The following is a 24,294-nucleotide window of genomic DNA, read 5'->3' as shown; positions in this document are numbered from 1 at the left end:
TTATGCCAACCAATTTTGGTTTTCACTTTTTTTAGGAAAGTGTGGTTCTTATGTGTACATTGGGGCCAATAAAAGCGCATAAGGAAATATCAACAAAGGCATCATTTTCTATTTCATGGGGGGTGGGATGGTCATTTTGCCCAATACACTCCCATGTGTTGAGCATAGTGACCACATTCCCCACACCCCACCCCCCAAAAAAAAATTATAATTATTTTCGTTGCTTTTCTAGATGCTTTTTTTCTTTTCTATCGATATCTTGCCATCGAAACACAACCTAGTTGAAACCAAAATAAGTGAAATTTCAGGGATGAATGAGGGGGGGGGGTGGAGAAAGAGTGGCCCTATGCCTAGACACATGGGAAATGAAATTGTTGGCCTACTCCCTATGAAATAGAAAATGATGTCTATATTGATGCTTCTCATGCACTTCCATTGGCCCTCGCACACATGCAGTGCTGCACTCTCTCATTGGAAAGTTAGGAAACATTTCCCTATATAGGTGAAATCTTGAACTATTCTTTTTTTTGGGTAGAAAAATCTCGAACTACCCTTTTTTTGGGTTTTTAGGATCACTCCCCTTGAATCGAACTATTGTTTTTTTATTCCCCCCCCCCCCCCCAAAAAAAAAAAAAAACTTTTACCTTTCTTTCATCTTTGGTGTTTGTAAAATGACCTCTTAACCTCATCTCATTCTCTCTCCTTTCTTATTATATATTTTATATTTAAGATGTTGCCGCAAGGCCTTTGGATTGGGTGTCTGACAAACTTTAAAATTCAAGTGACAATAAAGAATATCATTAACTTGGTAAGGTATACGTTGGTATCATATGTGGCTCACAACTGCAAAGGCAACTCCATCCTCCAACCTAGAACAAACATTGATTGCAATGGTGGAAGCTCTTTATGAAGTCATCAACTTGGAGTTTCACTCCATTTCACACCTTCATCTTGGTGTGGTTGACCACATATGCGTCCATTCTCTTTCAATATTGATTGTGTTTTTGATAGATCGTGTAAGTTGAACCTATAAAATAAGCCGTTGAAATTCAGATTCCTAATACAATCAAGACATCTCTGATCCATTTGGGGGAGGGTTATGATGGATTCAATGACAGTTTGGTTCTAGGCCAGCAAGAAGGGAGAGATTGGCCTCAAAGTTGGCTTCAAGGTGGTGAGGTAATTGGGTTTTTTAACAACGTTGCATTGATGTCTAGAACTCTACAATTTGAGATAATCCCACTTCCTTTTCACCTCATGTTCAGAAGAATGTCAAGGAGATGGGAATTGATTAAACCATGTTCATGTCGGAGCCCTCACGTTGAAGATGAAGATAAGCATGGAGATGATTTTGACTAATGCTTCATGTATATCTCTAACACCAATAACCTTTGGATTTCATTCTTTCCATCGCTTCTCTTTTCTCCTCTCTCTCTCTCTCTCTTTCTAAATTTTCTCATAGCATGTACCTTTGCACTAGATATAGGCCCATGGTAGAGGGGTAAGTGGGGTGAGACTTGAGTTGGTGGTGGCAGGGCAGAGTGTTGGGATGGTTCGCCCTGCTATGCTGAGGAGAAATCATCATACGGAGGAAGAAGAACGTGGGTCCCATTCTTGTAAATAAAAATGAAATAAATAATAATGGGATGACTTGAAATAAAAAAAAGAAAAAAAAAAATGAATGGAGGGTTAATTTGGGCATTTTAGATTATCAGGGGAGAAGAAGAATTAGAACTTTACTTATATGGGGGAATCAGAGAAAAAAATTGGGTAAGGGAGTCAGTAATTTTCCTTTTTTTTTTTTGGGTAAAAGGAAAATCTCGAACAATTCGCCAGTCGAGGTTTTGGACATGAAAAATTCTGTTTAGACGATAAATTAAGTAGCGAAGCAACGTGAGTCGTATACCCCAGAAAACAAGCGCGAAGTGAAGATTTTGACTGAGGTGTCCCTCCCTCCATCGAAAAGAAACGGCTGTAAGCGGTGGAAAAATATGCAGCAGCAACTGCAGGCACCGGCCGTCACAACCCCACAGACGGAGCCGGCGGAATCCGGCGAAACACAAGCGGATGCACCGCCAAAGCAGGTGGCCATGGCAATGGAGAGTCTGGGGCGCGCCAGTCGTCTAATCGCTGACATTAGGATAGGTGCAGATCGTCTCCTCGAAGCGCTTTTTGTGACCACACAGCCTCATCAATCCAACAAACCCCTACATTTGATCCTCAAAGAGGAGGCTTTGATGCGTCAACACTTTCAAGATCTCCGAGCCATTGGTAATTACTACTGATACACTTGGAGAGAACTATGCCTCTCTTTCACTTTCTCTTCCTTAGGTTGTGTCTTCTTATACTTACATTTCTTCACCCCCCCCCCCCCCTCTCTTTTTTTTTTTTAGTTTGACTTAAAATTGAGGAGCTAAAGGAAATATCAGTTGTAGTTGCGGTATTAGTTTCTAATTAATTATTCCAAGAGAAGGTCTGCTTTTAGATTGGAACTATTAACAGTTAAAAAAAGAAAAAAAGAAAAAAAGAAAAAAAAAAAGAGGATCTTTATTTTATCTGTATTTTACAGCTCATGAATTTCATGACACTCATGAATGACTTCTTGTGCTAAAATTTATGAAAACATTTCAACAAAGAATTAAAATGTCTTAACCTACACTCAATAAGGAACAGAAAAGGCAAACCAGTAACCTACAACATCTCCATAAAACTTATTCCTGAGCAACATATGACAACTCTAGATAATAAATAATAGTCAAGTAGAAATCAAGAAAAGAAAAATATAGTACTGTTTCATGAATCGGAGCTAATCCCTATGCAGCTCTAATATGGTCATTCCTTACATTATCCTTCCTAGTTTTTCCACATATTTATCTCAACATCCTTGTCTTTGCTACACATAACTTATCTATATGACACTTCTGAATTGCCCAACATTCTCCCCCATACATTATAACTGATCATATGACAGTTTTATAGAATTTTACATTAAGCTTTAAAGGAATACATTAGTCATACAATACTCTGGACACACATTTCCATTTCATCTGTCCCAATTAATTCTCCATGAAACATCATCCTCTGTCTTCTTCTTATTTATGGTTGACGCCATGTATCTAAAGTAATCACTTTGCTGTATCTCTCTCTCTCCTCAATTTTCACCATTTCATAATCCATCATAGTATGACTAAAGCTACACATCATATACTCTGACTTCGTGCTATTTACCTTAAAACCTCTTAATTCCAAGGTTGATCTCTATAACTCCAATTTTCTGTTGATCCCTGCTTTTGTCTCATCCACCAAAACAATATCATCAGCGAAGAGCATACACAACTGAACCTCATCTCTGTCTTTGCATGGATCCATGTAGCCGGCCCCATTTAGTTGGGATAAGGCTGAGTTGTTGTTGTAATTAGACATGGGCAGAAGATGCAGCACAGTTGGAGGATATTGTGAAATGCTGTATGTTACAAAGCAAGTTGTAACCTTGGGAGTTTAGTGCTGCTACTTGGGTTCACATAGGATAATAGATTAGAGTAGAGTTGGAAGGAAAAATTATTAGATCTTGAAGACAGAAGGAAAAACCAATATGGAGCCTGTGTTACGAAGAAGAAATAAGGAAGAACCATGAAATTTTTTGGAAAGAACTGACCAAGAATGCTTAAAGATTGAGAGGGCAGCAGCAAGAATACAATCAGCAGTACAAAATAACATAAACTTCTCATTCCTACTTCTATTGTGACTCAAGACTTTAGTTAATTTTCTAATTAAACTAAGACCCCTAATATGATTCTAATTCCAATTTAACAACTCCAAACCTTTTCCCCGAGCAATAAAAATATCAATCTAAGAAATATGTTCTGTAAAAATATTTTTTCTTAAGAAAGAATTTTTCAAAACTTGGAAATAGCCTCTTTTGCGAAGCAGGGGGTAAGGCTGCATACACACTTGCCCCTTCCAGACCTTGTAGGAGCAGGAGCCTCGTGCACTGGGTTGTTCTTTTTTCTTTTTAAGAATTTATCAAAAATAAAAAATCCTAAGAAAGAGTCCCTCTGTAGAATTTATCAACCTGGAAATTGGTTGTAGCTTTTTCCAGTAGAGCTCAAGATTACAAGATCTTGGTCTTGTCGGAAAAGTTAACTGGATAAACTTTTAACAGCATCGAAATCATACTCAACTGATAAGTTTCCAAATCATTTATTACTCACTAGACCTTTCTGATCTTGTGGGGTTTCCTAACCTACATCAGTAACTTTATATCATCATCTTGTATCTTACATGAAATTATTATATCACAATGATAAATCATAATGCACAATAATAAATAAATGGGAAATGATAAAATTTTTAATTAATAAAAGGCGAATTATTATTGTCACAAGGGTTTGCTATTTTTCTAAATGTTGTAAAGCGTCTTTTCTACCATGTAGGTGGATGAAGTGTATATTTTGACCGTTGGATAGAGAAAAATTGGTCTAGATTAGCCACATGTCAAATTTTAGAGTCTAATTCGATAAAATACCTCTCCTTGTATTGGCATTTCGTGCATGTCGATGCATATGTATCAGTACTCTAGACATTATTGTGCACTATTCCAACTGTAAGCAGGAACAAACAGTTTAGAAGAACCTTAAAAATGGATTTTGTATTTATTTTATAATTTCTGGAAAGTGACATTCCTTTGTTATGTGGATAACTACCCTTATTAAAACGGCCTTGAAAAAAAAAAATTTTGCATTGGAGGAAATTTTTATCTAGCAGTGGCATCAAAATTTGAAAAAAGGAAACTGAAGTTTGCAATCTGTATGCATAGTTGTGATAGAGCATCTTAATGATGTGGTAGGGAAAAAATAAATAAATAAAAGAAACTGAAAATGGGAAATTAAAGTTTGCATTCTGTATGCATAATTATGATAGAGCATCTTCATGATGTAGTAGGGAAAAAAATAAATAAATAAAAGAAAAAGGTTGCTGAACCAAAACACCCATGTGCTGGAATGGGCAAATGCTTTATTTACCTCATTCTTTCCAGTTCCTACTATATTTTCAGGATCCCTGCCAAGGTTAGTTCCTAAATAAGGGAGAACTGAAGAAGTTGATAAAGATTTTTCTCATAAATTTAGAGTAGGGTGGATGAAATGAAGAGGTGCTTTAGGAGTGTTATGTGATCGACGCATATCACTAAAGCTCAAAGGAAAATTTTATTAGAAAACAATATTGTATGGAGCTGAATGTTGGGCAACAAAGAAACAACTCTTAGATAATAAGGTAGCTGAGGTGAGGATGTTGTGGTGGACGAGTGGCAAAATTAGAAAAAAAAAAATGAACCCATTAGAGGTAGTTTGGGAGTGGCTCCAATAGGTGATAAGTTCATATAGTAGTTTGAAGTGCTGTGACGTGTACAATGAAGTACATTGGATGCACTGTTAAAGGAGTAATGAAATCTAGGCCCGAATAGTTTAGCAGAAACTGGTTCATGGCAGGATCTTAGATTTACCAGATTTAGGAGAATATTTACCCTAGCAGAAAATCACCCTTTCAGAGAGGATCGTTGGGATGCCATAGCTTTGAGCAGGCAAGAAAGATTAAGAAAAGTAGCTGGCTTATTCTCTGTTGTATTGCCTGCTGCTTCATAGCAGAACAGAAATCTCAGAATGGTCCCAAACTCCAATTGAGAATATCCTATTCTATCAGCAGATTCAGCTTGCAAAGTTTGACTAAATCTGTAACAAAATTGGGAGTTTCAGAACCCTATTGCTACTAGGATTTCAGGTAGCATGTTTATAACTCGATTAGAATTTTGTAGAACAAATAGGACTTTAGAGAGCTGAATAACAGAACCTTTTACCTCATTTTGAGATAACTCAGCACAGTAACTGGGGATATTATGAGAAGAACCTGGCTGGATCAAAACAGAATGGGGGTGCCACATGGAGTATAGATTTGGTAGCAAAACTAACTCTAATCTTGAATATTAGATATAAATAAAAAGAAAGGGTAACCAGGCTGGAAATCCAACAAACAGACTTCTGAATCCACAACAACGACTACTGAAACAACAACAGAAAAATTTCAGAAAACTGAACTGGTTTTACTTCTCAAATCGATGGAGAGGCCATAGGCCGTTAATGTAACACAACCCATTGACCAGCCATAGGAAGTAAGCATTCCACTAAAAGACTTGCACTAGAAATTAAAACAACAACAACAACTAGCCTTATCCCAACTAAATGGGGTTGGCTACGTAGATCCTTGCTCTCCAAGCAAGCCTTATCCCAACTAAATAGGGTCGGCTACATAGATCCTTGTTGTCCAATCAGCTCTATTCATAGTCATACAAGAAACAAGTCCTAAGCTATGCATGCATTTTCTCAACACCTTTCCTAGGGTTACTTTAGGCCTGGCCCTGGCTCTTTTAGTGCATTCCATTTGAATTTAATCACTTCTCCGTACTAGAGCATCCTAAGGTCTCCATTGAACGTGGACATGCCACGTTGCCGCATAAAACAACATTCTTGAAGCTTATCATGTATCGGAGCTACTCCTAACTCAGCTCTAATATGTTGATTCCTTACTTAATCCCTCCTGGTTTTGCCACATATGCATTTCAACATCCTCATCTCTGCTACACTTAGTTTATCTATATGGTGTTTCTTAACTGCCTTACATTTTACACCATACGGCATAGGTGGTCATATAATAGTCCTATAAAATTTTCCTTTGGGCTTCTTTTGTTTGACGGATAACAAGGGTTGGGAAATTTGTTTCCCACAAACTACCACAAGTATGAGTGCTTCAATAAGTGGGGTGGGAAACTTATTATACAAGGTCATTTAATGTAATAATTGTTGTCTGCCGATGTGGCACTTGACTTTTTCCACCCCACTCACTTCCAAAGTCCTACCAAAATCTTCATGGAAAGTTGTTTTATGTCTATCTCTCTCCTATTTCCTCTCTTTTCATAGAATTCCACCCCACCTCCATTGTCTCTCTTTCCTATAGATCTCACCTTAATAAAAATAACATATTCCATTATTTCCTTTTTTTCTCTTTTCTTGTCAACCCAACTCCCAACATGTGGGACCCACCCTCATAAGTTTCTCACCCCCTTTTTATCCGTTAAACAAACGGGCCCTTATACTTTAACGGAATACACCGATCACATAGCACTCCGGACGCACCTCTCTACTTCACCCATTTTTATTTTAATTCTTTGAGCAACATCATCTTCCATACCTTCTTTATTTATAATTGAGCCTAGATACCTAAAATAATCTCTTTATGGGATCACGTTCTCACCGATATTCACCATCTCATTAACTTTTGGTGGCCCAATTATGAGTCAGGTGCGTGCAACCTATAAGCGTGCTCCCACGTCAAAGCATGCTAATGCAACAAGAAAACCAAAACTCTAACATAGTGTGCTAACGCGTCAAAGCATGCTAATGCATCTTAGTAATAGGATTGTGAGTTGATCGTAGATCACCCTTGCTTCTTTGGTTTATGATCAGCTAGGGCGCGAATCCAGCAAGCACTTGGGCAGAGTACGTCTTTGTTCTACTTATTTTAAGACCTTTTGATTCCATGCTTGATCTCCATAACTCCAACTTGGTGCTAATCCCTGTTTTTCTCATCCATGAAGATAGTAGTATCAGCAAAAAGCATACACCAAGGCACCTCATCTTGTGTGTCGCTGGTTAAGTCATCCAAATTATAGTTTCCTTTTCCAGCTGCGTTTCAATAACCCTCTCCTATATCTTTTTTATCGTATGACTAAGTAGTTTATTCCTCTATTGTTATTGCAACTTTGAATATCACATTTATTTTTGTAAATCGGGACCACAATACTTCTCCATTCATCTGACATTTGGTTTGTGCTCATAATCTTATTAAACAACTTGGTTAGCCAGGTTAAACCATGGATTCCTAAGTTCTTCCACAATATTATTGGGACTTCGTCTGGGCATGGTGCCTTGCCTACTTTCATCTTTCTTAAGTACTCTTTTACTTCGGATACCCTAATTTTGTGTATATATCTATGACATATGGTGTCTTGGTAGGTAGTGTCATCTTCCAAGGCACTATTGCTCGAAGAAGAAGATCCCAAAACCGTGGAAGGTGAATATTATAGAAGAGATAGAGGCAGATTTCATTTAGTAGGTTGAAGAAATACTCTTTCCATCTCTTCATAATTTCCTCACCCTTATTAGTACCATGCCATTATCACTTTGATACATCTAACATGGTTGAGGTCTATACTCTTCATTTTTCTCATTTAGCTATATTTTAGGTAGCCTCCTTCCTTTATGTTCATATTATTATAAAGATCATCATATTTCTTCGCCCTTGCTATCCCCACTATTTTCTTAGCTTCATTTATGACAAATTTATACCTTTTGAGACCTTCTTCCTCCTTATTTGTTTGCCAACTCTTAAAACTAGATTTCCTAGTCTGAATGGCTGCTTGAACGTCATCATTCACCACCAAGTCTCCCTAGGGGCATGATGTATTCCTTTCGATCATCCTAGAATCTCTCTAGCAACCTTCTTGATACAAGATGACATCTCGTTTCACATCGTTTTAGTGTCTCCCTCAAAGTCCCAATTTCCTTGTGTGACCACTTTATCAGTAAATGAATTTAAGGAATCACCTTTAAAGCCCCCCACACCTTATTTAGGGCAAATGGGCTCCCTATCTTACGATTTTGTGTACCAAGGCACATGTCCGGGACCAATAATTTATGTATGCACTAGACGTTTTGGTAAGCTTGCAATCTAACATCTCACTTAGTCTACCTAAGATAAGACAAAATATAGTAATGGAATTTAAAAGAAGACAAACACTACAACCCCAAGTTAACTGCACAGTAAAACTCGTGTTACCAACTCTTACCTATATTTTAAGCTTAGTAAAGTGTAACCCAACCCAAGAATTATTTCTACAAAAACAAGCCCAATTCTGTGATTTATCTGCATCAGAGTGATATGATATAGATTAGAGAAATCAAAGAACAATGGGTATGCCAAAATGCCAAAATCACCTCGGTTGAATTAATGAAAATTGTTAAAGACTGTTCACGATAGGGGGAGTGTCCACTTCGTGAACAGTCTTTAACAAAAATGAATACAGATGCCTTTGGGTTATAAACTAATATGACCTTAGATAGAGTTGAATGACAAAACAGGATTCGTGTAGCTGACCACATTTTGTTAGGATGAGCCTTTGTTGAGTTGATTTGAGTTGTATGATTTGTAACATGTGTTACTTACTTGGGACCAGAACATAATCCTAGTCCACGTGTAACCTTAGTAGAGGCATAAAACCAACAGAAACTATTGTCTGTTCATGAAATGAAAAATCTATAGCTATTCTTTATTAATGTCCATTCATAGAGTATACCATGTCCTTCACTCGTTTACTGCAGTTTGGATTTCCTATTCTGAGTAAGAATTTAAAGACAGGCAAGGAAGAATTACCTTCCTATTAAACTTGGTTCTTTTGGAAAAATATTGTCTTTGGTGTTAGGTATGAAAGCCTTTCTGAGTCTGACTCAGCACCACCACAGAATTAGCTTTGGTTGGTATCTTTGTTTCTTTATTTACTTTTCTTTGTTTTCCTTTTGAGATTGTCTGGTTATATTGTGGGTATCATATCCTGTCTCCTGAATAGGATTTGTCAAACTTTTATGCAATCAGTTCCCCTTGTCACTGTGGATAACTTATGTTATTGTCTTCAGTTTACAAATGACATATTATTTTTTCAATCTATTGTTTTCGGGGAACAATGGTTGCTATGGTTCTTAAATATATTTCCTTTCAAAGATAAACAATGTTGAAAATTTGTAGAAAATGATCTTTAGTTCTGATTCAGCTGCCTCAGTAAGAAGATTAGTATATCCCCTTGCCTTTTATTGATTTTTGGTCTTGAAATATGGTAATGAAGCTAAGGTTTCTTAGTCAAAACAAGGTTTTTCTATGAATGGCCATATCTGATTATTCAGAGGATGGTATGGATCTCTGATTGATGAGCACCACCATGGGGTGGGGGTGATGAATAATTGATTTTCAAGTGTGAAATATTTTAGCATTTTTAAATGTTTGAATTCTTTAATTTCTAGGAAGGCAACTGGAAGATTCCGGGGTTCTCACTGGATCTCTTCGTTCGCGAAGTAATTCTTGGGGTTTGCACATGCCTCTTGTTTGTCCAGATGGAGCTGTTGTTGCTTATGCTTGGAAACGTCAACTAGCTGGCCAGGCTGGTGCATCAGCTGTTGACAGAGCCAGGTAGATTGATAAAACTTGGATATTGCAGTAAAAGAAGTTATTAAAGTTATCAATATTCTACACTTGTTCATTAATCACTTGAAAGTGTTCTCCATATTCTGCTCCTGTTTCTCTCCATCGTTTTGCAATGATATGTAGTATTGACCTCCTTTACATTTGCAATTTTTGATAGAAAGATGTGTTACTTTTTAGAACTTTAATGGCAGCATGACGTATTTCTGTAAAGCAGATGTAAAATGGCATTATATGTGATGATCAAGGTTGAAATGTGTAGAAATGTTCATTAATGTTTAAATAAAAGTCTGAAACTCAGTTATTGGCCTGTCTGTGATTCCCCAAGGAACAGGCTCATTGTTGTCTCCTGGGGCCTCCCAACCTCCATTCTCCCCCCCCACCCCAATGATGTTTTCCCCTTTTTTCTTTTGGGCTAGCGGCCTCTTGTTGTAGGGTTGCTTCCTGGTTTTGCCCCCTCCCCCCTGGAGTTTTTGCCCCTTTTCGGCTTCTCCCTCCTTTCTATTTGTTTTTCTTTTCCTCTTGGTAATGAATTCTTTTGTTCATCCAAAAAAAAAAGTCTCAGTCTAATGTTGGTTTATTGTTTAAAGCTTCACTTCCAGCATTTCTGGAAAAGCTAAAACTGTTGGAAGTTCTTCTTTCAGGCGTAGGATAGGTAATAAGGATAATATAATTTGTTAGACTATCGAGGTGTTCTGGTGTAATGATAATGGTGATGGATTTATTGGGAAGGATCAAAGAAAGGAACTTATTGATTGTGGAAGTTCTTCCTGGAGTATAGTTGATAGAGTGGCACTCAAATAGCTGGACCAACATGGCTGGGTTTGGAAACCCCAGCCCAGACAGAACCGGTCCAACCCACCTGGTTTTTGGACTTATAAAGGCTGGTAGTGGTTTAGTTATTTATTTGAGTTTTAACTTATAGTCTTTGATTTCTTTTATATTATTATGTTGTGCTTTGAGTAGCTTACTTTGGAAATAGGAAGTAGGAGGTAAGTTTTGAGTTAGTTTGGGCCTTACATTCCAGTTAGGAGTCTTTCTTTGTTTTATTTCTTCTCTTTATATACATGTAATCAACGATAGGTTTTAGATTTGGAATAGAAAATTTATTGAGTTTGCTCACTGTGGGTGTGGCGTGATTGTTGTTGCGAGATTCTTTCTCTTCTCCTTTCTCTTCCTCATTGATCCCATCCTTCCCATCTGTTACGATTCTCCTGTTACCAGATTCATTCCCTTTTCCTTCTTCTTTCTTCCTTGCTTTCCTTTCTTCTTCCCTCATATTTTCTTTCTTGTTCTTTCTTTCTGTTTCTATTTGACATTACTGGATGCCATCCATGTGGTTGCATTGAACCCTTTAATCCTCTTCTTTTCCCCTCTCAGATTGTGGAATTAAATACCTTATGCAAGGGCGGTTCAAACCCTAGAGTTTCGTCCGAATGAATCTCTGGTTGAGAGTTATATTTCTGAAACCAGGACCTCCTGTTGCGAGTTATATTTATGTAACCTGCAATGGACCTGCAACTACCGCCTGGTAGGATCTGCAGAGTTTGATTTGCTTTCCTGGACATCCTTGTTGGCTGTTCACTGTGTGTAATCCAGAGGTCCATACATGATACATCATCCACCTACGATCAAAATATTAGGCCAAACAAAGAAGCACCAAAGGAGTTCTCTCCTTTGAAGCTGTGCTGGGTTTTCCACCTCCTTGTTTCGATCGGGAGGTTGAAGACAACCCAGCCCCTTCCCATGATATATTGGATTTTAGCTTTATTTTTTCTTTTTGCCCCTCCTTCATGTAATTCAATATTATCCTTTATTTTGGTTTTATTCCAAATCTTTCCTCTTCCTTTAAGTGCTAATCCCCCTTATGTCCTTCTACCCTTAATTTCCTTAACTGCCATTTAAGATTCCTGTTAATTACAATTTTGCCATTCTTCACTTCATCTACTGTTCTGTCACTAGTCCTTTCATTTTAGCTTTCTACTTTTCGTGTAGACCCATGGGGCCAATTTGTTTGCCGGGTAAAAGTGGGATGTTAAAAAAGGGTGGGGATAATTGTCCTCCTTTTCCATAGAATACTGAAAACAGGGGTTGTTTGGTTACGTGGGGGTGGGATATTAACAAACAATGATCCATATATTATGGAATCTGTCAGATTACGTGTCTACCTATTTTTCCCACCCCACCACTGTTTAAAGTCCCACCAAATTTGGTGGGACTTCTGCTCTATTCATGGGAAATGAGCAATGGCTCTCTCTGATACCTTTGTTCAATACGAATAAGTTCTCCCATTGTTGACTGCATAGTACGCAAGATCCAAGGTTCTGATGCCGAGTATCGTTCATAATCTGTGAATAAGCCGTGGTTGGTTGCCTCTGCGAAGAAGAAACCCAAATTCTCAAAATCTGCAAATAAGCCATGGGCTTTTCCACCTGAACTTTGGTTCCTTGATATTTTCGCTGGACTAATTCTGCAGTTGATTTTTGGTAGCAGAATATTACGTGGTTTGTATGAATCGAAACCTGCAAACCAGGTTGTTTCAAAACCACCGCCAGACCTGATTTCAGGATTTCTTTTTAAACTTTAGGTGCTGATCCTTCCGTCTGTTGCTTGCATTCTAGAGGGATATGGGTTGCTAATCTTCGCCCAAAATCTCAGTTGAATCAGTGATCGCATGAGAGAGCACGAACTGGTTTTTACCTTTGCTGGTTCTGTTGAGTTATAAGGAATAAGGCAACCTTCTTCTCCACATCGAACCCCAACTCCACTCCCTCTGTCCCAACCCCGGCGCCCCACACCCTAGCCCTGGCCCCGACCCCGACCCCGACCCCTACCCCAACTCTCCTCGCCTCCCTGACTCCACCTTGGCATTTTGTTGGTTGTATATGTGAAGGAGGAAGAAGTAAAGAAAGGAAAAACAAGTGTAAATGGGTTATTTTATTTAAAGTGGGGCCCACAAACCCATCCTTTCCCCCCTTTCCCTTTCCTTTCCTTTTCTGTTCCCTCACTTCATCGTACCTGGGCCCCCACCAATTTCACTTTTCCACCCCTTTTTCTCCTTGAAACAAACAGGGCCATGGTGATTCTGAATAGCATTTCTGATCCCCGGGATCACCCTCAATAGTGTTGTTGGGATGTATATGATTTGAAGCTAATGCGGCCTGGAAAATACTGGTTTAGTTTTAGACTTGTAGTACTTTTCTGGTTCCTGTCCTGACCATGTCGCATGGATGCCGGTCAGGTGTTAGAACTGGAAATGAACAAATGTTGTTGGGCTGGTTGATGTAGAAGATTGGGACTTCAACTGGGGTGTTATACATCTTTTCTTAGTTTAAATATTTTAAAATTATTTTAATATCACATAAGTAATTTCCTAAGTATGGTAAAAAAGATCCAAATATTTTAGCAGACACACCTAAAATGTTTTTATTTTTTGTTGTACTATGTTTAGGGTTACTTGTAACATTTAGGTAGCTGCTGGAGTCTTTCTCCACCCATTTCAGACATGGGTGCAGTTCCAATTCTGAAGTGTCCTGGTGGCATACTGTCCTGATTGCAATTCATTATCTATATTCTTTCCGCATTTTTGTTATTTACATATTTTTTGTCCACAGTTGTGGCCTGTGGGCTTCCTTTGCCGACTGTTAAGGATGTAGCCTTCACATATTATCATATCTACGTTAGTTTTGTAATAAAAAAAGAACGCCTTTTGGTGGAATTGAACTGATCGTAAATTTTCTTATCAATGGTGGTAAATAAAGAATGCACATGACTTACTTTGCTTCAAAATAATAACCCTTGTAGCACAGGTTTAGTATCAATGAAGTCACAAAATTTGCAAACCGACAAAGGAAGAGGACAATGGCCCGCATAGATAATTTCAAAAGGCTCATTTGCTGCTGCTACCATTGTATGAATAAGTGGTTGTACACTTGGCAAATTCATATATATTGCATCAAAATGGTTAAACAATATTAGACATAGAAAACCGGAAGTCTGGAAACTTTTTTGTTCAAAGCAACCACAGAAAGGTGGCAAGCTCCAGGCGAAAACATTAGACATGCCTTATAGAGCATGAGTGCCAGGCCACTATGGTTAGTTCGGGCACTCGGGTCCATCCATATTGTTGAGCTCGCCCAGACTCTTGTCCCCTATCAATTGTTCTCCTAGGCTTCAAGTCCTGAGATAAATATAAGAAGGGAAGAAAGTGGCAGTAGCTGCAGTATCGTTCAATCATTTTGTAATGTTCCTTACGAGAGAAGGTTAATATTAAAATTGGGAACATTAATAACATAAACAACAGACGTTGATGGGTGTTAAAGGTTGCAGCATTGGGGCCGCTGGGGGTGTTTGTAATTAACCACGATAGGGAGTGTGCCCCTATCATGGTATATCTTACACAACAACAACAACAACAATCACCATAACCTTCTCCCAACTAAATGGGGTTGGCTACACGGAACCGATAGGGTCTAAAATAGTAATAGAGATAAGAATAAAAGGAAGTAACAAAAAGGTAGTAAAATGAGATAAGAGGAGGTAAAGGAAAAAAAACAGTAGTCAAAGCAGCACCATAGGAACATCCCCTACAAGGGGTTGGTTACACGGGTCCTTGTCCTCCACATAACTCTATCCACGGTCATATTAGAATCGAGCCCTACCTTTTGCATATCTTTTCTTACCACTTCGTCCATGGTCATTTTATGCCTGTCTCTACTTTTTCTGGCTCCATCTAGTTGAATTTGGTCGCTCTTCCATATTGGGCATCTATGGGTCTCCGTTGAACATGACCACCACTTCAACCGGCTCTAATGGAGCTTGTCCTGGATCGGTGCAATCCCCAAATCGTTTCTAATACAATCATTTCTTATGCTATCTCTCTTAGTATTGCGGCACATCCCTCTCAACATACTCATCTCCACTACACCTAGTTTATCCAAATTGCTCTTCTTGAGTGCCCAATATTCCGCCCCATATGTCATAGTTGGTCGTATTACTATCCTTATAGAATTTTCCCTTGAGTTTAACAGAAATTTGTCACATAACACTCCTGAAGCTACTCTCCACTTCACCCATCCCACTTTAATTCTATGGGAAACATCATCTTCTATAATACCTTCTTTGCTAATGATTGACCCCAGGTATTTAAAACAATCACCTTGTGGTAGCTCCTGCTCCTCAAGTTTCACCATGTCATCACCTCTCCTAGTTTGACTAAAAGGGCACATCATATACTCTGTCTTCGTTCTGCTTATCATAAAACCTCTTGATTCCAAGCTTGATCTCCATAACTCCAGTTTAGTATTAATTCCTTCCCATGGTTCAAAAACTTAGTGATATCCCACTGAAATATTAGTATTCTTTTTTACCGAAATTAAATGGCATAAGAAACACAAAAGTACATAATTTCGGTCATATTTAGGTAATTTCATTTTGAAATTTCGCTCATTTCGGTAAAAAACTTGTGCACTATTTTGTCAAAATTTTATTCAGCATCGCTTTTAACTTATAGTCACACTTGTGACCTATACATCGAAAAGAGTTAAATTCCATTAGCCCCACAAAATGCTGAAGAAAAAACACATGGAAAAAGAACACTGTTTGGCGAAATTTCGGTATAAACCACCAAAACACCAAAACGAAATGAGTTTTTGAACCATGTTTCTTCCACTGTCTTATCTATCAAGGCAATATCATCAACGAATAACATACACCAGGGGACTTGATCTTGGACATGCCTAGTTAAATAATCCCTGATGAGTGCAACTAAATAATGGCTTAGAGCTGATACTTGGTGTAACCCAATTGTAATTGGGAATTTGCTACTTTGGTCCTCTGTTGTTTGGACACTCATCACCACTCCTTCTTACATGTCCTTAATTATGTCCACATAATTATTTGAGCCCTGGTAACATATTTCGCATTGTTGATTAAGTGTTAGGGTGGGTAATCTAGCTTGAAGTTGTATAACTTTTAGCATCAACTTTGTAGATTGGGAAGTCCTGCACATGTTTAGGTTAACTTGGCATGCTTGACTCGTAACTGGAGGGAACAACTGACTGACACTTCCCTGCACATGTTTAGGTTAACTTGGCATGCTTGACTCGTAACTGGAGGGAACAACTGACTGACCCCTCACCGACGGCTTTTAACATTGGTACCTGGCCGTACTCCTCCTTCCTCCTCCCCTGCCACCAATTTCCAGCCACCTCTGGTCCCTCCCCCTCCTCCTCCTCCCTCCCTCTTCCACCTCCAAGCCCTGGAATCTGGTTGCCTCAGCCTCTTCCTCCCCCTCTCCCTCCCTTCCTTCCCCTGTGGGACACACCTTCCACTTCATTCCTCCCTGTTATCAATGAATTACTTGTAGGCATTTGCCCCTTTGGGGTTCTTGAGTCTGAAATTTACAAGTGGAAAAACTACCTTATAGGCTATTTTCTTGGCAGCTGTCCCCCCTTTCACATTGTCAAAGCTTCACTTTGCATACAATGGAGAATCAAGGGCAGGCTCTCTACCTTTATGTTGGACAATGGCCTTTTTGTGTTCGACTTCGATGTTTCAGCAAGACCACCGCCCTTGAAGCTGGCCCTTGTGATGCAGATTCTTCACCAAACTAGGTTTGTTTTATTAGGAATAAGCCTAGGGTTGGATTGTATATGTGTTGGGCCTTCAGTCCATGTGGTTTGGAGGGTATTGGGCCACTTTTATGGGTCTAAAAGAGGGGCTCTAAGATTGAGTACAGGATTACTAGTTAGTTTCCTTTTTAGTATGGGGTTATTTAGTTTATTATTTAGTTTCTAAATCCAGTTTATTTAGTTTCTAATTTCAGTACTTTTAATTCTTAGTTTCTATTTCCAGTTTTAGTAACTAGAGGACTTTCTATTTTGTAAGTTTCTATTTTCAGTTTTAGTAACTAGGTGAGTTTCTAATTTTTAGTTTCCTATTTCAGTTTTTGGAAACTAAAATTAGTTTCTATTTTATGCAACCCCCCATCATTATTATAAATAAAGAAGAGGGCTCCCATTAAGCCTCGAACGATTTATAAATGAAAAAAAAGAAGTTTGCTGCTATGTCTCTGATGGGACTGTTGTGTGTTTGATCACAGTGGAAGGGAGTGGTGTTTGATCCATTCGAATCCTTGCGGTGGGAAGCCTGGGAGGATCTACTACAAATGTCTACTACAAATGTTTTCTTTTTCTTCAAGTATTCTTCTTTTTTTTTCAAGGTTATTTACAAGATTATATTGTGGTTCTACAGCCAGGTAATAGAACTGAACTTTCTTATTTCTGGTTTTGGAATTCTCAGATTTCTCCTACTCGACCCTTCACTGATCTGGACAACCAGCCACTTGATGGATCTCCAATTTTGGTCGATTGTTAGGCCGAGTAAGAGGGTGGTTCGACCCTAGTTTGGACTGAATCAGACCTGGGGTTTTATTGCTATGATAATTTTTCCTATTTTGTCCTATTCTAATTAGTTCAGTTTCTGTCCAGAATTTTGGTTCGATTTGTCCCGAAAATTGCTTAGTGTTTTCTGTCCTTGTTCCTCATTAATTTAATCTCTTTAAGTTGGTGATTTAAGCCCTTACTTCTTGATTATCATTCAGTTACAGATTTCTGAATTTCCGAGATCGATTGGTCTGTTTGAGTTTCTTCCGTTTCTGTGGTGTTTTGTTACTGATTGTGGCTTATTAATACTCTATGTCTGCTGCTGGTTAGTCCTATTGTTTGGCGTGATATCTGATTTCAGAAACTCCAAATTCTGGGTTTGAAATTTCGGATTTACAAGGGCTGATCGACTCTTACGTCTGGTCTGTTGTTTACTGTCTATCTTTGGGTGTTATTGGTTGTTCTTGGATTAAAAGTTGCTGCAGTTGAGACTTGGTTAGACTCCCTACCCTAGTCTACATTACCTTGGCAAGTAGGTTGGAAGCCCATCTTTCTCAGGCAATGGAACAAGTATACTTCTCTCAGCAAAGTTGATTACAAATCTATCCTGATACGGGTCGCCCTCCCCTCTCGCTGCCTTCACTTTTGGTGCACTAAAGGTCTCAGGATCGTGGGGTCTATTATAGGAAAACCCCTCTTCTCTGATCTTCAAACTAAGATGCTCACATCTCTGTTGGAATCACTGCCGACCGCATCCCACTGGCCTCCATCACCATTTATGAAGATGAACACTACTTCACCCAATCAGTTCAATACAAGTGGCGCCCACCACAATGTATTGCATGCAAGATCATTGGCCATTAAACATCTCACTTCTTTATCAAGAACTCTGAAATCATTGACAGCATGAATCAAGACAAGGTCGCCTCTTTGATATCGGAACCAACTAGGGCTCGTTCCTCTTCTTTGGTTCTTGAACATCCCAAAAGGTCTCACAGGAGACTTCGACGTCAGAATCGCAGCCGCATGGCCCAGCCACATGCTTCCGAAGGCTCTGGTCCTAACATTTGCCCTACATTGCTTGATCCAGCGGTCTACAACCTTGAACGAAGGGAAAAATCGGTTTGCCCTACTAATGTCTAATTCCTCTGATGATAGCTTTGAATCTGAAGCTGACAACGACTCTAACAGCTTGGCCTTGCTTTTTTCGCTCCTTCCTCTGCCATTGCCGAAGTGATGCAGTTGGGTGATGGGTTTAGAAGAATTTCTTATGATTTGCTTTCCTTTTTCAGTCTTAGAATTAGTTGGTGGTATTTTATTTAGATTGGATTTTATTTCATTTTCTATTTAGGTTAGCTTCCATTAATTGATGGTATTTTTCCTTTAAGTAGTCATGCAAGACGATATGTGTGATACCCTACTTTTTAAACCTGGTCTAATTACCCGGTTGGTTCGGTTTGGTCTTGCAGGACCTGAACCCGAGCAAGCTGAGTTGGGTACCCTATGGAACATGAAGGCAAGGGTACTCTACACTCGGGTTGGCTAGACAAGTCAGAGCCGGTGCCTAGTGAAGTTTGAGTGCCCAAGCCGTGCACTTGCATGTATCACAAGGCCATGTACACATAATAAAGGTAAGTAGCCATATTTTGTGTCGTGTATGCATTTGAGTCAATTACCGAGAGTGAAATACATGTCGGGGCCGAGCCCCGTCAAAATCCCAATTATTGGGCTAGGTATTGGCTGAATGGTGGGTGGCCATAGGTGGGTCGGACCCACCTGTGTGACCTACCAGTTTGGTCATTAGATATTTTGACCCAGGTATAAATAGTATTTATTACTTTTCTTTCCCCTCATTTATTGTTTTAGACGGTGGGTGAGAAAAGTAAAGAAGAGAGAAAGGAAAGAAAGAGAAGGGAAGGAGGAAGAAAAAGGAAAGAAGATGCTCGTTGTGCGACGCCGAGGTTGAATCTTTCGATTTCGACGCCAGATTAGTGATCCTCATCTCGAGATCTACGATTTGAAGTGAGTAAAGTCTATTTCTTAAACCCCCAAGAAACCCTAAGTGAAACCTTTCGATTTGGGTAGGAATCTTTTAGATCTTGTTAATCCCACTTGAGATGATGAATCTAAGGTTTAATGAAGGATCTACATGTTGTTTTTGAAGGTTTTAGAGGAAGCAATTGTAAGATTTGAGAAACATTTGTTGATCTCTTGAGTTAGAGAAGAGATTTGGGGTTTTGAAGTGTTCTTGAGCAAATAGGTAAGATCCAAGCTTAAAACTTTGAATCGGTCCTAGATCTATGCTAGAATCACAATATGGGACCTTAGATTTGTGAAAAATGCGGTCGAATCGACCCTTGGTGGTTTCCCCAAGGTGGGATGAAGAATGGAAGTGAATAACGAAATCTCGGTTCTGAGTGGTGGGTGCCTAGAAATGGTCGGACCCACCAATATGGAGCCCACCTGTCCTGGATGGGTTGCTGGCTTGATCGGCGAGTAAGACCGGTGGGCATGTAGCCCGCCGCTCCAGCCTGCCAGTCCAGGCATAGTCCCTGGGACGAGTGACGAGCAAGGACTGGTGGGCATCTGGCCCGTCGGTCCAGGCAGAGCTCCTGGGTCGAGCGGCAAGCAAGGATCGACGGGTACCTTGCTCTCCGGTTGACCTACTAGTCTGACCCATCGGGTTTCGATTGGGCCCAAATTTATCGGGCAACCTTCTATAGTGACTTTAAACATTGGAATTATCGTACCTCATTGATTATGAGCCTAAAGTAGAAATATGCTAAACTCACCCATTTTATAATAGGTTCTACTAGAAACTCACGTCATCGCACGTCGGATCTTCCTCGTACCAAGGGTGATCATTGTACACAACCAGGTAAGTGGGAAGAGGACATTGACTTTATTTTTGGAATGTTTTTGCATCATTCCACTATTGTTGTAGACTAGCCATGTCATCATTTCTTTACTGTGTAGACTAGTCTTCTATGAATGCCATTCGTATGCATTGTCTTGTGCACTATGAAATTCATTATGACTTGTTATGTTGAGACCTTAATTGATAAATGCTTATCCTTGCTATGAGTTATGAAATGGATGATTTTAAATTATTGAATATGATGCATTGCTAGACTAGATGCCGTAGTCGGCTTAGAAACAAATGCATTGGTGGCCCGTGGAATGGGACGCGTTGGCACTATGCAGTCGTACTATCTCATATAGGAGCATGCGGTTAGGAATGACATTTCCCCGTGCTACGACCCTTCCCAGTAGCGGTTTAGGTGTTGGGTATATCACTGAGGGGGAAGCCTGAGGTTGTGTACCATCAGTGGCAGTTAGAAGTACGCCTGACCAATCACTATGACGGTCGGCAACTTTGGTGATATAATTAGAGGGCCAATCGTACTGCTTTTAATTTAATGCAGGGTAAGGCCCATTTTACTTTAATGCAGGGCAAGACCCATTGTTGCTGAGGAACAACAATTTACCTTTCTAGTACCCACGGCTGGCCTTCCCCGACAACCCTATGGGTGTATCGCGGGATGGAGTTCGCAACTCGTACCTAGGGCATACGTGCACTGTGGTTGTGAGTAGTACATAACCTATGACTTAGATGTGATGCTTAGGTGATCTAGGTTATAAAAATGGACTTGTATACATATAAGTGCATTTGTATTGTGAATGATTGCTTGGTCTTTCTTTTCACTTACTGAGCTATTGAGCTCATCCCACGTGCACACCATTTTTAGATGATCTTCCAGGTTATCCGTCCTAAGAGCTAAAATTGCCCACAGGAGAGTTTCCAACTGAGGACTGGTGAGTCCCCGAAGATCTTGGGCACTGGCCGAGTGCCCGTGCGAGAGTTGTGTTGTGGGACAACATTGAATACTAACTCGGGATTCCTTTTGATTATTTTGTGATATTACCCCTTTTGTGCTCTGGATGTTTAAATTGTAATTCTTGTGTATATATCACGCCTACGGGCTCACATGTAAATGTATTATGTAATATAATTTGGGTATCAAGAGTATTGGGGTATTTACAGGTAAGACTTCCCTTGAAATACAGAATTTGCTTTCTTAGTTGTGTGTATACTGTGTAGTGGTTATTGCGTCAGATGATCCTGACAGGTTTTGGGTTAACAGGTGTTAGCCCGGTCATCGGTCAGGTTTTGTGTGAACGGGGTGTGACAATATGAAATTTCAGTTTTAGTTTTGAAGACTTGAATTTTTTTTTAATTGAATATTTTGCTTGGCTGAACCATGGCTACCAATTCTCTTTTCCTCCCTCTCTAAGATTCACTTTCTTCTCCCTTCTTTTCTTCTTTTTCCTTATCTTTTTTTATACTGTACTTTTTCCCTCTGGAGTACTCTGTTCTGAACTAACCCAACGGCCTTCAATTGAATCAAAACCCTCTTGAAATCCATTTGTTATCTCTGAAATTTTGGACGAAGCATGTACTAACCTGGGCTATCAGAAGCCCTGTGGTTTTGGTGGCTGAAATCCTTCTCAGTGAGGATACCAAGCTGTCATCCATGGCGGAACCTACTACTGTCGCTGATTCCTTGTTTTAGAAATCTGCACTTTAGATCTGTCTGATCTCTTGAACTGCAATGTTTTGGGTCTTCTCAGCAGGCCTCGGCAACCCCAGATCTGGAGATTAAGAGCTGTGGAAAGAGGTTCTAATGGCTGATGCTCGTTTTCTTCTTATTTGGTTTTCAACGAGATCCCTTGGCTGTCTAGAGGTTGAAGCCAACCCCTAATATTAGAATCGTGGGCTTCTTATTTCTAAGAGGTATTTTCCTTTGTCTATCATTCTCTTTTGTCCTTTGTATTTCCAAATTACCACTACTTTTCCCCCTGTTTACCTCCAACCTTTGCCTTAACTTTGCTTCCTAATTTATCCTTTCACAATAATTCATAATTTCCTCCATATCCCATCACTTATTGGAACCTTCATTTACCCTTTTAAGATTCCTTTTTATTTACAAGTCTGCCACCCTATTACAAGAGTCCTAATATTTACAATTCTGCCATTCTATTCTTGGGTTGAGTTATTTGGTGATTGGGTGGGGCCCCTAAGCGATCCGATTTCAGTCTTTGGAACATGGATCCGCACCAAGAAGGCTCCTCTGCCCTTACCCCTTCTTTATGGTCTGTCCCTGCCACAACTGTCTTTGTTGAACTTGCTCCCCTCCCTTTGTCCCCTCCTTCCACTACCTCTTTTCAACTTAATACTTCTTTACCCCCTCCTCCACGCACCACCCCTTTACTCCCCTCTCCTTCCCTCCCCTTTGGGACCCTACTTTAGCCTCGGTGGAGGAATCTCTTCACCTTAGCTTTAACTCTCTCACCACTCTCTTGGGCCCACTCCGGTCCACTCCACTCTTCACTCCCCTGACCCCCTATCCAAGCCCACTGCTGCCCCTACAATTCTTCTAACCCTCTTGGCCCAGTCTCCTCTTTTAGGGCCACCACCGCCTCTTAAGCCCACCTCCCCTAGGGGTCCAACTACTTTGGTCCATGCCTTTATATGGACCAAGCTTCCCCTGTTGACCTGAATCCGCATCTTAGCCTCACCTCGACCCTGCTCACCTGCCTGGCCCATACCCACATCTTGACCCTTCTCTTTTGCTCGACGCCTGCACCTCCTTCCAGCACCCCTCCCCTGTTTCGCCAAATCAATCCTTCACCCCCACCTTCCCTCCCTTGATATTTTGGTTGCCGCCCTCAGTCGGTCTTTGCTGGCTCCCCCAACCTCCCTCTTGTCCTCTGACTCATCAGCCCCTCTTGCCGATAGTCCCTCTGCTGCTATTTGCCTGCAACGCTTACCTTGCCCTCTTGCCACACTTGCGAACAATCCTGCTTATCCGCCTGTTTCTTTAGCTATGTTTGCAACTGCCTCGGGAGGCAGCAACAACAGTTCGTCTACCACCTGCTCCTCAAGCCCCCTCAGGCCACGCCTCTGTTTGCCACTGTTGGCCTTTTGCCAATCATCCCCAGACCCTCGACGGTCTCTCTTACCATTCTTGCCACCGCCTTTGAAGGCGTCAGCACCAATTCTTCATCCCCTGTGATAACAGATGCCTTGCCTCTCGTTTGCTCTCCTACCCTTGGAGACGACTTCTGTGATTGCTTTGTGAGCTCCCCTGCTCCTGAAGTTGCCTATGACTTTGTCCTAAGCTCCCGCCTGGACTTCCTGACACTCTGGATATTGTTACCACCTTGGAAGGTGTCAGCCCCGATTTGTCTCCATTTTCGAACCATGCTGCTCTTTCTTTTGGGAACCCTCTTGCCTCCTACAGTGAGTGCTGCTAATCCCTCCCACCGATCCTACCTCCCCTATGTCTCGACCTTCAGACTACATCAGAACCCACCATGCCCCCGCCTTGTGTATGATATCTCCTTTATAGCTCCCCAAAGGAAGACTAAGCTTATTAGATCCTACACCTTAGCCAAGGGGACTTGAAACCCTAGAAAAACCACCAGCCTTCCCCTCTCAAAGAATACCATCGCAGACCCAAATCCAAGCATAAATTCTCAGCTTCATCCTCCAAGTCCTCTCCAAGCTCTGTCGAGCTCTCGATGCCCCTTATCCCCATTCTAAATG

The 24,294-nt window shown here is 40.2% G+C and overlaps 1 protein-coding gene across 2 annotated transcripts in view; it reads left to right on the top strand.

Moving 5' to 3' along the window:
• Positions 1-1,824: 1,824 nt before the first annotated feature.
• The window catches only part of LOC122081822 (mediator of RNA polymerase II transcription subunit 27), a 64,818-nt gene continuing 42,348 nt past the window's right edge, over positions 1,825-24,294 (top strand). Inside the window, exons 1-2 of one of the 2 annotated variants that reach the window (XR_006141233.1) lie at positions 1,825-2,271; positions 10,122-10,287. Coding sequence is in view for 1 of the 2 variants with exons in the window: in XM_042649147.1 (XP_042505081.1) it covers positions 1,992-2,271; positions 10,122-10,287 (446 nt within the window). In the remaining variant the exon portion in view is untranslated. The remainder of the gene's footprint in view (positions 2,272-10,121; positions 10,288-24,294) is intronic. The other variant, XM_042649147.1, reaches the window with a different exon arrangement.

This window comes from Macadamia integrifolia, chromosome 6 (assembly GCF_013358625.1).
Source record: "Macadamia integrifolia cultivar HAES 741 chromosome 6, SCU_Mint_v3, whole genome shotgun sequence".
NCBI classification, from domain to species: domain Eukaryota; kingdom Viridiplantae; phylum Streptophyta; class Magnoliopsida; order Proteales; family Proteaceae; genus Macadamia; species Macadamia integrifolia.
Note: the sequence above shows the minus strand (reverse complement) of the source record. Positions and strands in the feature narration are given on the sequence as shown.